This window comes from Anguilla rostrata, chromosome 7 (genome assembly GCF_018555375.3).
Source record: "Anguilla rostrata isolate EN2019 chromosome 7, ASM1855537v3, whole genome shotgun sequence".
Classification (NCBI taxonomy): domain Eukaryota; kingdom Metazoa; phylum Chordata; class Actinopteri; order Anguilliformes; family Anguillidae; genus Anguilla; species Anguilla rostrata.
The window spans coordinates 51,791,335-51,806,031 of NC_057939.1; the positions used below are offsets into that span (position 1 = coordinate 51,791,335).

A 14,697-nucleotide genomic window follows, 5' to 3' on the forward strand; every position below is an offset into this window, starting at 1 on the left:
TTACGTAGAAGATATACCACGTGGTGTTGAATTCGTGTTTTCATTGGTCGAATGAGCCGTATTACAAAATCCCGGGTATACAAGTTTCATAACTTCTCAAAGGAGGTCGATGTCGGTGACCGGTAGCAAGCTAGCAAGCAAAGCATTACAGTGCTGTGCGACGTGTGAAAAGTATGTGTGATATATGTATGTTTGGCGGTTTATGCACAATGAAAGCGCTGTCCCAGAATCGTCCCGTGGTTTGCTTAAGATTCTCCGGCATTATCTTTTGTTCATACAGGCCACCGACAACATCCACGTTACCTAACAAGCTAAGTCTAGCCTATGCCTTATAAAACACTAGCCTAGATCTGTGACTGTCATTTCACGTGTCTGAGATGTTACCGATGCGTTTTATTTGTCTTGCTTTAAATAACGTGTTTTATTAATATATTAGTACTAGTAAGTGTAGACCCCATGTATCGTCTACCTGCAAACACACCTTTATACATTGACACAATTTCAGTAGCCTACATAGCCCATCGTAGGAATTATTCGTTTTTACAATTATTTTTTAAATGGAGTATAATCGCATACATAGCTACAGTAGGTCATTGTCCAACTGAAATGTTTTAGAAATGAAATAATGCAAATATCTTCATGTATACCGTGTATGCTGCAATTTAAATATCTGTATGCGGCTGGAACAGCTGTGTTGAGTCCAGCTACATGTATGGAAGACGAGTCTTCCACAACGATCTGTGTTGAATGGATGCTACTCATTTTGTATTCTGCTGGCAGAAATCATGATTGACAGGAAATTAAAAACAAACCACTCCGCTAAACGCTAGTACCTCGAACGCATATGCCACCCAAGACACCCCCTTATCCTGTAATACTGCGGCCTCTTTATAAATCAGATGTTGTTGTCACTGCAGTGTCTATGGAGCAGTATTCAGAGGATGAGCTATTAACCAGCGTTGCATTCTGTACGCACCCATCTGGTACTCAGTTTATTACAAATGCAGTGGAACATTAATTTTAAAAAATCATTCATCTAAGGACATAGATGTCATTTTGACCTTTGTGAGGACAACACATTTTCTTCAGGATATTTTTTTTGGGAGGTGGGGGTGTATTTGATGTCGACCCCCCCCTACCCCACCACCCCACACACCCGCACTCCAGGGTCTATGTCCATGCATTTAATTACTGCGTTTAAAGTAGTCGATATTCCCAAAGCTTATTTTTTTATAATTTCTCCCCCATGCAGTTCCCTCAACATTCCCTGGCAATGAACGTGGAGAAAAACAAGCAAAGGTGGAGGGATGGATAAGGTAAGGGAAATACCCGTCTGAACACATTTACCAAAGTAAGCAAGATTGTTCTCTAAAGGTGTCTCTAAAGGGTAACTAGGACAGTATTTTTTTTCCATTAAAATAGTTCTCTGTGAAGGGAACACTTCAAATGTCTGACATAACAGGCTAAATCTGTTCAGACAAATTTACAAAAAAAGTCATGGTCTTTGAACAATGAATGCACTTGCAGCCTTTTGAAGGGATTTCTCTGGCACTAATGAAGTTCATCACTAGAGGGAGCCCTCCTTCTGTAGGATATCTTTTTTCAGAGACCCCAGTTCATGAACAACTGAACTGGTGAATGTAGCTCTAGAGAATTCTGGCACTAAATAATTCTAAATGACATCATAAGGACACCGCACTGTCATTCAATGTTAACATCATAACTAGGCATGCTTATGCAGGCTAGCCAGCTCAAACACTGGTATGCATCTGTGTTCCTGAATGAACACAGTCAGTAGATTGCAAATTTGATTGCAAACTGCATGTACAAATGACTTTATTTGCATTACCTGACTGTAGCCAATGGGATTGTCTGTGTAAACATGCTGTAGCTTTACATTAATGTACCAAAAGGCATGCTATAAACAAAGTGTATTTTTTGCATTGACTAATCAGGTTGACCAAGGTGCATGTCCCTTTCAAAACTATGACATCTTTGCCACCTCTGAATTCACAACCTTAAATAGTTTGGCCGTACTTTGATGGCATAAAAAAAATAATTTCACGTCATTTCTCTTTTCGTGAACATGTTGGTTTATAGCAGCTCATTCATTTGTGTGCAAATTCCACTTCATTGTCTAGCTAAAAGCAAATCAACAAAATCAGCTATCCAGCAAATTTATTTTATTTATGATGATGTCATATTTAATGTATGAGAATAATGGAAAAATAATGTAACCAGGTGATGTAACACAGAGTTATGGGGAATAAATTTGCTGCTTTGCTGAAGCCAGCCAATCAGCCTTCTGTGAAGAGGGCATTTAGAGATCCACAGCTCCCCCACATCCTACATTATTGGGGCTGACTCAGCATTGGGAGCAGCATGTACCCACTCCTGGGGAGTCAGCGGGCGAGGGTGGGGGGGGGGGGGCAGATGAGGGACTGGGCCTTTATCTTCCATTTTAGGGGAAGTTACCTTTTTAGGAAAGTTATGTAAACAGTTATGCAACCACCAAATTTGTCATTAAAATGCACAGCTCAAGAGTTATTGTTCTAAAAAACAAAAAAACATCACGTTAAATTTTGTTTATATCAGAAAAGTCCACAGGTCTATTAACATACAGAATGAACAGAAGGTATCCCCATGCTAAAATATAATTTTCACCCTTATTTTTTCTATGATTTTTGATAGGCTTAATCATGTTTCTTCTTCTGCTTAGACGAATTATGATGCAAAAGGCGTATTGTGGAATCGTCCATTTCAGGATTCATCTACCACACGTGGAGCCCAGTTGTTTGTCAGTTAAAGTTAAATACTAAATACTATGTTTATACATACATTTAAAATGTATTTAAAGTGTATGTAACATTGAAAAGTTAATATCGACTTCACAGATTATTGCTTTGTCTGGTAATTTGCTTTAAAGGGTCTTTCTGTATAGCATTGTGCACTTATTTTCATTGTTAAGCAGTGTTTGCATGGGAAGGGAATTAGCCAGGGTCAAACAACATTACCGCATTTCCATGGCGACAGCAGTCCAGCAAATGGCATTTGAAAATGGTCTGACCTCTCCAAATCACCTGCTGCTCCACGCATAATAATGTGGTGAGCTCATCATTAACAACTCAAATGTTATGTCACTGCGGCTTGCTTCCTTGTTCCCAGCTCATCACCATCACTACCGCCAAACACAATCGTTATGGAAAACAGTACTTACCTATCACCATTCAATAAGTCACAACCAGTGAACGACTCAGAATTTTATTTTCATTCACACCAGCAAGCTACTGTTTTACTGTATTGGTGATTTTCCGTTTTGAGGTGGTGCTTTTTTCTTTGGTGAGTAGGACTCCTAGCGGGTCATTATCCTAACAGAGAATAATGAATATTAATGTGCTATTAAAAAGGCAAGTGAATGTAGTGCATGGATTTTGGATGGTAATATCATTAGATAACCAAAATAAAAACACATAAACCTGAATTATGATGATAAAATAAATGAATTTTGCCTACATACAAAGGAGTGGCACAAGGGAGCTATAGATGAATTATGCTTTAAAATTATTTATTATTTTTGGCATGAAGTTTTACTTTATTTTCTTTTTATTTGTTTATTTCACATTAGTATGAAATAAATATCCCAAGGAAATCACAAACCATCATTGACTTTAACACAGGAAGGCATCTTTGGGTGGCTATTGACATCAATCATTCTTCTGAAGGAACACGTTAAAACACTCTGGTGTTCATTAATAAGGTGACAGCATTCCGGAACCCTAAATCATTCATTGCTCTTCCCGTTTGCTTGATGTTCCACAACTTTGATCTCGCATTCGGTGTGAGAAACTGCTTGTATACCGGTTGTAAGGGAAGTCGCGTGTAATAGTGTTTCTGGCCCATTGGTACTCGGTCCAAGTTCCAGTGAGTTGTAGTGCCTGTAGTGTTTCACTCCACTCATGCAGTTTAGACATTTTATTCAGCTATTCATTTGTCTCTTTTGAGTGGATTTAGTTTCCCCTCCGTGTTCCCTGAGAGATTTTCAGACAGCAGAGGGCATACTTTTTGGGATTTGGGTATGTGGTCTTGCTGCTGACTCCTTGTGATGTTTTTTTCTGCGCTGTGCTGAAGGAATTACATCTGGCATGCTGTACTTCTGGAAGTGTATATAAAACGTGTTTATACAGAAGACCTGAATTAATCGAAGGTGTCTGGCAGCGAATTATGACAGGAGATAAAAATATCGTGTGAGGTGAAAAATAATGTGATTGAACATCGGGTGAGATATGCCAACCTTTGTGTGCAGAAGCAGGTAAAGCAGGTGCTTTTTCTGTGGGGAGAAAATGTCAGTTTAAGCAGAGTGCACAACATTATTTCCCCCCCCCATTTTAATGATGTGACCGTCTGGTTACCACGGTGATGTGTTTATGCTGTAAAAAAACTTCTGGTCATAGGTGGAGGTCATAATGAGATTCCAGTTATATTGCGTTTTCACCATGGTACCAATACCACGCAATGGGAAGGTTTTACTGCAGTGTTACACAAGTGTGGTCACGACACCAATTAATACAGACTGTGATAAGCACAAATACATAATGTGAGATGCCCTGCGATGGAGTGGCGAACTGTCCAGGGTGTATTCCTGCCTCTCGCCCCAAAGCATGCTGGGACAGGTTTCAACAGGCAGAAATAAGTGTTACTGTATATCAATGAATTTACAATGAATATCTCTGGCATATGATGCCAGGTTATGATATTGATTTATTTATCAAATATTTGCCAAGGATAGCCTGTGAAAACAGAATAAAATGAATATATACAGGATATGAATATGAACCATGAACGCAGATGGCTGGACTTACTGAAGGGACGGTCAGCTTTCCATCCAAGCTTTATCCTTGAATGGAACACTATTTGGGATGTTATTTAGCAATGCACTGCAACTTTACTGTGCACTTTGCCGAGGAACCCAGAATGCAGCTGGTATTTTCCACACTTACCCCCCCCCCCATTCACATCTGTTATTTTCATGTCTTTTTCCTTCCTTTTAAATGGCCAATTTGTCCTTCCTTCCTCAGACGCCGCGATCAGTTCGTCTATAAAAACGTCTTGTGCCTGCGAGGAAGCGGGAGAACAGACTTATTTTCTGCAGAGCCACAAATAGCACGCATCGCGTTGCACCTGCCCCGCGTCCGCACTGAAACGAGACGCATGATCACAACATCCTCTCACAGTCTGATGGCTCGCGCACAGATATGTCCTGAGAAGGTCATCTTCATCCATCCAGACACCTTTACGAAGTCTCAGTTGTGCTCTTGGGGCTGCCAGATGGAACCTGATTGCTGCAGGAAGCTGTGTGCCAGGAAGAGGTAATTCAACACTGCGGTATCCTCTTAAGACCTGGCAGTTCATTTTCGTCCCCTGTAGGGGACACGAGTCTCTGGCCTTGATCTCAAGAACCATATCTTTTGTGGTGAAGCCTACAGTACAAGGGGCATTGAATTAAAATCAAAATGAATAGTTTAAAAAATATTTTCACTGCATTGGTCATTACTTAATGCAGAATAAAGATTTCATTGCACTTTCAGAGAGGCTGCAGGTTTTCTGGTACAGTAAATATTCGAATGGGCGTGCTCCTCCTTCACTGGGAATACCTGAACAAATCCGTCCCTTCACGTTTCTGCGTAAATTCAATTTACGGTTTTACAAATCAAACAGATGATACATTTTTGATGTGAAAAGAAAACTGTTTTTCTCTCCCTATTTGCAGTCGAAATTTTCCGTTGTCTGTCTTTCTCGTTTTGCGATGCGGAAGCCGTCCTGCACGGCGGGCATTACGTGGGGTTTTTTAAAAAACCATTAAACTGACAGTGAGATGAAACGTGAACGCTAAGACGCTGGGGCTTCGCCAGCGTGTTCGCGTATCCGTAGAGGATAATGGCCTCTGCTCCCTGCGGATGCACCGTCTCTCTCCTGCAGATCTATAGTGATGCGACGCGTGACATCAGCAGCGCCGTATTACTGGCCAACGGTCATGCAGAGTTTCTCCAGGAGGGCCTCGTTTCGCCACGGGCCTAATCCATGCGGATAAGCCTCTCTGCGCTCCCGTTGCTCGTGTCTAACTGTCCTCGCTGAGGCACTTTGCAGTCGCTGCAATTATTTAAAGTTTGTTTTTGATTCTCGCCCTGCGGTATGGTCTTTTTCCTCTTTATTCTGGTCCTCAGAAACACACCAGTCAAATATGGAGCGGCGCTACTTTTAATCTTTAACGAATATTGATTTTTATATATATATATTTATTTATTTATTTATTTTGGCAGATTGCATAAGTGGCTTCTTGAGCCCTTAATGTTAGCACGGACCTAATATTCCCTGTGATTACGAAAAGGGACATGGTGTACTCTAGATGAAATTAGAGGCATCGCATTCAGCCAAACATAATCATTGTAGTGAATTATTTATGAATTGCTGAGTATTTACTATCAGCTGCTTCAGATGACACACATCCAACCCAGACATTCTTTCTTAGGCTTAGCCATCATGAGCAAGGGTATAAATAAAAATAAATAAGTAAAAAAACTGAACAAATTAGGTCAGCTTTCTTTTTTCGCCTTCATCTGCCTTCTCTCTCTCAACTGTTGTCTGTAGGACACTATGAGAACTATGAGTCATTCAAAACTGTGAAATAAATGTTCCGGAGGACCTACTGAGGGCACAATAATTTTTGGGAGACAAAGTAAACCTTAACCTATTCCTTAGCCTTAAAATTCTCTGACAATAGAGGATGCACACTGTATGACACGTCCAGGAAGTGACTCCGGAGTTACTCATTCTAACACTGCCGGGATACTTCTTCCAAAGTTTAGACTGAACATTTGATATTCTCTAATATAGACGTCCTTGGTTGATGGCTTAAAAAGTAATAAAGAGAACACTTTGTTTCAACTTCTCAACATTGTTTTGTAATGCATCATTGTATGTTTGGAAACCTGATCCAGTCCTCTCGAAAGAAATGACTAAACAAATAATAAAAAATATTATCGTTTTGTAACAGGCTATAACAGCCATCTTGTCGATGATTCCTTTGTGCAATTGCCATGGAAACCATTTCCACACTTTTATTGATTCTCATTTCAGTCCATAACGAGGAATGCCTGACAAATGTTATGCTGTTGAAAGCAATTATAATAAAAATGATAATTTTATACATTTTGTTCTTCTGTGCTCGCTGTACCTGCTCATCTGTGTGTGCAAACTGTGCAAATGTAGCTGTTTCATAACCCCAAGATGGGACAATGCCCTCAATATATGTGTGTCATTGCTTGACTGTGTAAATATTCCTGTTTCTCAAAGTTGCCACACTCAAATATAAATCTAAATATATATGAATCTCACTCTTTCTCTCTCTTTCTCTCTCTCTCTTTCTGTGTATGATATGTCAATGATTTCTCTGATAGTTTTATTCCAAGTATTTGGAAGTTGGAGAATTATTATTGTATAATTAACACAGAATTAATATATTTATTAACCAATCAAAAGTGTGACTGTTTTAAATCGTAAGTGAAATTGAAGTCAATATTCATACAGAACAGACACGCTGTGTCACACTTGAAGTGTTCCTGTTTATAAATGACGAACTTTAAACAAAACAAATGTTGTCGTTGTCATCGTCAATCAATATTAGTCTCTTAATTTTTTCCAGAGCTGACTGTAGATGTCTAACAATGCCTAACTATAGCCACTAATAGTGGAACAAAGCACAGGTACAGAATGTGCATGGAGAGTGGAGACTGACTGCAGTGAAATTGGTTTTTTCACACCTTGACACTTCTGTATAAAGATCTTGACCCTGACTGAATATTGCCTCTTCAAACAGGGGCTGAATTACTTCACATTTTCCTTCGATACACAATCTTTTCTAGCCTTAAACCACATTTTTGCGGTGTAATGTAAAGGCACGAGTGTGCCTTGTTTGAAAGCCGGGAACAGTTACATTTCAAACGTTTCAGTTAATCATTGCAACAAAAGCCTGCCTGGCTGGCGTGATAGTGAGAGAACGTGCTGCAGGAATGACAGTAAGAGTGACAGAAGAAGTTGGAATGTGACCGGGGAAGGAAAGAGAGGTTGCGCGCTCACACAGAAGGGTGGGCAGAGGAGCCTTGTTATCCGCGCACCGCTCTGCAGCTGGAAACAGCAGCCTGGAAGGGCTGTCAAACGAAGAGCCGATTCATTTTGTCACCTGTGACTGAATGAGGAGAGGAAGCATTTACGTTTATGTGTGAGTGTGTGTGTGTGAGTCTGTGTGTGTGTGCCTGTGTGCCTGTGTGTGTGAGCCTGTGTGTGTGTGCCTGTGTGCCTGTGTGTGTGTGTGTGTGCTTGTGTGTGCCTGTGTGTGTGTGTGTGTGCTTGTGTGTGCCTGTGTGTGTGTGCGTGTGTGTGCCTGTGTGTGTATGTGTGTGTGTGTGTGTGTGTGCGTCTGTGTGCCTGTGTGTGTGTGTGTGCGTGTGTGTGCCTGTGTGTGTGTGTGTGTGTGCGCGCGTGTGTAAGGGTTCAGGTTCTCAGGAGCCTGTCTTGTTTGCTCTCCTCAGAACAGATTACAGCAGCTCCTCTGCTGCCTGAGTGCTGGAGCGGTTGATGCTGCGCGCTGGCTGGCCTCCTCTGCTCTCCCGGGGACAGCGGCACAAATGAGCGCCGTCTGGCAGGCGCGGAGGGTCCGGGGGGAGACGGAAGCACGCTGACGGAGCGGGACCGCTGCCGTGCCGAAACCATCTCAGATGCGCTGCCGTCCTGGGACAGGTGCGAGCCGGAGCAGGAGCAGGATCGAAGCGATGCGGGGGGAAAAAAGACAAACAAACAGGTGAGCTGTTTTGTCCGGGCTGTATGCGGGAGCCGTTAGACGCGGCGCTTTGATAACAGTAGCTCCGCGCGGCGAGCGTGTGCCGGAGCCGCTAATTTCCGCGCCCGCGACGTACGCGGCTCTCTGCGCGTGGGTATCTGAGGAAGAGGATGTCGTCAGTGTTGTCTATTATGTTGTCATGCCTTTCACCGTCTGATAAACTGTGCATGCAGCTATTTCATTGGAATCACAGCGCCGGAATACCGTAGAACTAAGTGAAATTGATTGACAGTTTTATTGTGTGTGCGCGTGTAATTTAATTAGTGAACAAAACAAAGTTCATCACCTATGAGATTTGTGATTGTAAAACTATTTTTCTTCATAGCATCTTGAAAATGAATAACTCCAAAAAGAAAACAGTCATTTTTCATCAACAAAACAGTATAAAAATTTTAACAGGTCAGCCACTAAAATTGTAATTTATTTTTTAAATCTAGTATTCTAGTTTCTGAATGCCCTCGAGCACTGCCAGCCAAGGTTCATTTTAGCTGCATGCCAGTGTGCGATGAACATCCAGATATTACCAGGAAGCACTTTAGAGAAGTGCATCTTATTCATAATTGAAACACCAGACAGAGAAAGACTAACTCAGAAGGCCATAGAGAACTTAAGATTAAATTGAAATATGAGATTCTAATCATGTAAAGCAATATGCTTATTAAGCATTAAAATATGCTTATTAAGCATTAATTTCAATTTCCTTTGAATTTACTAACGCTGCCTCAATATCGAGCAACAAATAACTGATGTCACACTTTTTTTTCCTTTTTTTTACTGTAGCTAATAAAATGTAGGCTATATTCTCTAATCCTCACCATTTCAAAAGGTTTCCAAAAACAGAATTAATAATAAATTATAAATATGTGTTTTTTTGTTAAATTGTATTTTACATCAAGTCGCTTCTTACTTGGTGTCAGCTGATGTCTCGTTAGGAAGGATAAGGAAAGCAGTCATTTCTAACTCTAAGGCCTTCTAGGCCTTTTATGTACCCCATTCTGTGATAACACAATCAGACGGTTAAAACTGTATCACTCCCTGGACACCACTATTTTGTCACTGATTAGTTTTGTCTCTCCCTTTACACATATTCGTCCTTTATTATTCTTGCACCCGAAAAGGAAGACAGTCCCAGAATGCGTACGGCTCTGTTTTGTCGCAGGGCTTGGCGTCGGTGATGAGAATGACTTGCATACTAAGCAGGACACCGCGGCCTGAGTCGCAACGGAAATGCACCTGAAGAACAAGGATGGAGACTGAAGCGGCCTTTCTGGAGAGGCGCTACGTGCACAGCGTCTACGAGAAGACCGCTCCCTACCTCGGCCACCTGCAGGGCAAGGCCTGGCCTCGGGTTCGACAGTTCCTCCTCCAACAGAAACCGGGCAGTCTGGTGGCTGACATTGGTAAGCTTGTCCATTAGCTCTCTGGAATAAAGTTCATTTTAAGTATACATTTTTAAACCTATATGCCTCTTGTTTGTCAACGTGCTACAATGACACTAAATTGTACACTGACTCGTGCATATGGGACAGGGGACAGGAGTCCTTTGGGGCAGTCATTGTATTTTGATAAAACTGCACAGAAAACAAGGATGTCGCGACAGGAGATTTGTACCGTGCATAATCGTTGCCGCTATAACATGAAAAAAAAAATGCTTTCTATTTCTGAGAAAAATGACCTTCGTTTGAATGCCTTTTGTTTTGGCAGGCTGTGGCACTGGGAAGTATCTGAATGTCAATCGCGAAGTCCGCACGGTGGGCTGTGATCTGTGTGGCCCCCTTGTGGCCAAAGCCAGGAAGCAGGGGAATGAAGTGCTGGTGTGTGACAACCTTCGCCTCCCCTTCAGGAACAGCGTCTTCAGCGCTGTCATATCCATCGGCGGTAACCACACTCCATCTTACGCATTTAACCCTTTAAGGTGTGAGGTCACAGATACGCGATCGGAATGTTCTTAACTGAACATTCTAATGCTGACGTAACAATTGCTACTGAAAGCAAGGGAGTTCTAGAACACTGACGGAGAATTTTGAATGAAGATTTCTGGCTTAAAACCTACTCTTAATATGGTTAACAACTATCACAGGTAGATGTTATCAGTAACATGTGTTTCACTTCAAGATGTCATCCAGGCTGATAACTGTCCTCTGACTTATAAATGAAAGCAAGTGTTAATTTATTTCTCTGCACTAGTGCAGTTTGATGATATAATTTAAATGGTTGCAGAATTCGCCAAACAATATTTGCAAGGACTGATGTTGGAAAGTAAAAATGAATGGCAAATGTTGATTGAATCCAGACCTCTCAATATCAAGGGCAGATGTATGATTTTCCTCCAGGGTTAGGCCTTTGTGCCGAATCTTCAGTGTGCGAACAGATTTACAAAGTCTTTAGCACATTGTGTTGCTGAGAAACCTGCAGACTGGAGTGGGATAATAAGTGGCAATTTTCTCTGCACATGCTTGTCTGTGCGCTCATGTATATAATGTACATTTGTGAGTGTGTGTGCACACATGCATGCTTGTGTGTGTATGTGTGTGTGTGCACGTGTGTGCATGAATGCCTGCATGTGTGTGTATGTGTGTGCTTGCACGTGTGTGTGGGTGTGTGTCTGTGTGTGTGTGTGCATGTGTGTGTGTCTTTGAGTCCAGGACTTGGCCAGAGAGATGGTCTTTGAGGCTCTTCAGTTTTAGAGGGAAACACAGATAAAGCAGCACAGAGAGAAAAAATAAGAGGGAAAAGAGATGAAAAGAACAAAGAAACAAGGTCTCAGTAGGGATGCAGAAGAATGGCAAATTCAGAAAGATGTGGTGCACAAAAAAAGCAAAGAGTTTAGGAAGAGAGCCTGCAGAAGGTCTTTAATCCCCTAGTCATGAGATTAAAATAAATAAATAAAAACAACAGGTCGCCAAAATTAGCTAACTAAGTGTATGCGTTTGGTTTGGACATTGGTGTTTGGTCATACCAGCTGGAGGCAGGATACTGAAGGAGAAACTCCTTGAATTAACCAGGCTTGAATCTGTTATCTAGTGAATGGCCTGGCATGTCTGGCCATAGTCATCGAAGTATGAAGTGGCTTTGTAGCACTTCAAGTGCATACAGTCAGTCAAGTAAAAATGAGTGTTCCTCGGTTTACAGCATAACATAGCCGACAGCATAACCGATTAGCTCTTGAAACGCAGTGCTCTTTATTCGTAGTGATTCATCATTTTTCCACCCCGGAGAGGAGGGTGTGCGCGATAAGAGAGATGGCGAGGACGGTGGCCCCGGGAGGGGAGCTCATGATTTACGTCTGGGCCCAGGAACAGAAGCTGCGCCGCTTCCCCAAGCAGGACGTCCTGGTGCCGTGGAACGGGGCCTTGTGCTCCAGGAACTCTTCCGAATCCGGGGACACGCGTTCGGGTCGCGCCGACCTGCCGGAGGGCCGCGTGGGGACGGACCCCCCGGGGGGCGGGACGGGCGGGCGGCGCGCCCACAGTCTGGGGGGGGACTACGTGGCGGTGGGCAGGTGCTGCTTCAAAATCCCGTCCCAGCGGGAAGACGCCAGGGCGCCCCGCCCCTGCTTGAGCCGGGCCCTGCGGTCCTGGTTCTTCTCCAAGTCCCTGGACGAGTCCGGCATGAGGCGCTGCGTGGAGGGGCTTGAGCTCCGGAGCGGCCCGGCGCAGTGGGCGGAGAGCGCGGTTCTGGTTCAGCCCGTCCGGCACCGCAGCGTCGATCTGGGCCACGGCGGCCCGCTGCTCCGGCAACCTAGCCTCGACGACGACGTGTTCGCGGAACCGGCGAATCAGGAGGAGGAGGAGGAGGAGGCGGGGGAGCAGTGGCTGAAAGTCGCCGGCGCTCTGACAGAGGTGAACGGGGGCGAGCGAGGACGCGCCCGCGGGGACCACGTCGCCGCGGAAACCCGCCAGCTCTCCGCCGCGGTGAGGAGCGCGAACGACTTGAACCGCGGCGCCGGGACGCGAGCCGCCCCGCGCGGCTCCGCGGGCTCCATCCTGGAGACGGTGAGCCTGGACGGGCGGGAGGGCGACCGGGCGGACGGTAGGGACCTGATGCGCTACTACCACGTCTTCAGGGGAGGAGAGCTGGCCCGCCTGATCGAGGACAGCGTCCCGGAGCTCAGCGTTCAGAGCTCCTGCTTCGACCACGGAAACTGGTGTGTGATCGCCAAGAAAAAGGGGTCCTCTTAAGAGCCTTTCTCCAGCAACGATCAGAATGTCCATCATTCGAACAGCATCGGCAATGTACTCTATATCTGGAACTATTATTATGACCTACATGGGAAAATTAGGTCCAAAAACAATACAATTCAGTGTCCAATATCAATCTCTTGTCAAGTTTAAGTTTGAGTTTTGCACTCATCTGTTTTAAATTGTGTCTAAAATGATAATTTACACATAAAAAATTAATTGTCTTGCTCACAAGATGAAGAAATCTTTCAGCAATGGCTTTTTAAACCACTGGAGTCATATCACAAGCAGCTTTCACATGTCTTATATTAGTGTGCCTGTGTTAACAGATTACCCAATAGCCCTTGATGAACATTTACTGAGGTTTAAATGTGTCAGACGAAATACGTTTCTGAACAGTTCCACTGGATATGTGAGACTCCATACATTATGCAAAGCCGGAATGCAGTGGTATAGGCCCGGAATGAGTTTGTTTACAGCGTAGGTCTGTTAAAGTGATGTGGTTGATGAATGAAAGCAATAGCCTACTTGATTTGAATATGCACCATGGTTACAGATGGTCGCGGACCACATGACCCGCTCAGGTCATTCTCTTCTGCTCATATTTTACGGCGCATTGTTAAGACACAAAACCCGTGTTCTTATCAGGCGAGCGCAGGACGGCTCCACAGCATGGCTCAAACGGTTTTGAAAAACGACCGTCTTTGTATGCGATTAAAAAAAAAAAAAAACAGAACCAGCGATTATATTTTCCTCCAGACGGCCTTAGTCCCTCTACCGCAACCAGCTATTTTCAGCAACATCTGCTTTTATTGGAATTAATCAGGCCTGCCTTGCCAATTTAGGCCATTTGGACCAATGGTGCGCAGAAAATCTGAACCGTTGCCGTGTAAAAATATCCTGTAATTAGACAGTTGCAGTTCTAAATGATGGCCACCAGATGGCAGGATAGCAGTACTGAACAACTAACATTTCGTTCTGTCTTCATAGCAGATGAGGATCATGGAATTAGTACCCTAGAATTCTATGATCGTCATTTGCTAACCCTAATCCTAATCCTAACCCTAATAACTAGAGAACTGAGCTGATGTAGTCTCTACAAGTAAGGTGTTCTTTTCGTGTCATAGGTAATAAGTAGTTTATGAAGGAATATTTATATATTAAACATTATTGATTGTGAAATATATAAATATGTAACTATCCGTGGAACAGGATACGCCAGATAATTTTTGAAAATCTGGATCAAAATGTTACAATTACACACCATTGCAAGAAATCAGGTATTGGAGCATGTGCCTTGTTTGGTATTTTTGTGAGAATCAATTAAAAAAAAACTTGTTACAAGACAAATAATCGATATCAGTTTAAAGAGCAACGGGCCTCCCTCTACATCTTGCTCGTTTTGCCACCGCTGGCTCCTAGCAACCATTCCCAGACTCTAAGGTCATCATTCCTTGTTAGAAATTCTGGGGGAAAATCATGATGTCAGCGGTTCGGCTGCTAGCAATCGTTCGGACTTAAGAGTTTACGGCGGCTAAAACAATCACTTCCAGGGGATTTTCCGTTGCCTTGGGTACGAGAGCATCGGAACCGCACTGTACTGATGCCAGTCCTGTCCTCTTG

The 14,697-nt window shown here is 43.3% G+C and overlaps 1 protein-coding gene across 3 annotated transcripts; it reads left to right on the forward strand.

Annotated features, from left to right (window-relative positions):
• Nucleotides 1-51: 51 nt before the first annotated feature.
• On the forward strand, nucleotides 52-13,184 carry LOC135259994 (probable tRNA methyltransferase 9B). Of its 3 annotated transcripts, XM_064345018.1 has the most exons (7): nucleotides 52-171; nucleotides 1,253-1,316; nucleotides 5,076-5,366; nucleotides 8,586-8,854; nucleotides 10,053-10,293; nucleotides 10,598-10,771; nucleotides 12,086-13,184. In XM_064345018.1, the coding sequence occupies exons 5-7, from the start codon at nucleotides 10,140-10,142 to the stop codon at nucleotides 13,072-13,074; spliced, it is 1,317 nt and encodes a 438-aa protein (XP_064201088.1). In that variant the 5' UTR covers nucleotides 52-171; nucleotides 1,253-1,316; nucleotides 5,076-5,366; nucleotides 8,586-8,854; nucleotides 10,053-10,139; the 3' UTR covers nucleotides 13,075-13,184. The 3 variants fall into 3 exon arrangements, with proteins under 3 accessions (XP_064201088.1, XP_064201089.1, XP_064201090.1); XM_064345019.1 differs by lacking the exon at nucleotides 5,076-5,366; XM_064345020.1 differs by lacking the exon at nucleotides 5,076-5,366 and having other exon boundaries at nucleotides 8,591-8,854.
• The last annotated feature ends 1,513 nt before the right edge of the window (nucleotides 13,185-14,697 follow it).

Coding starts and splice junctions, on each gene's coding strand:
- LOC135259994 (XM_064345018.1), top strand. CDS start 10,140: ATGGAGACTGAAGCGGCCTTTCTGGAGAGGCGCTACGTGCACAGCGTC. Junction 10,294..10,597: donor CAGTCTGGTGGCTGACATTG/GTAAGCTTGTCC, acceptor TTGTTTTGGCAG/GCTGTGGCACTGGGAAGTAT. Junction 10,772..12,085: donor CGCTGTCATATCCATCGGCG/GTAACCACACTC, acceptor CTTTATTCGTAG/TGATTCATCATTTTTCCACC.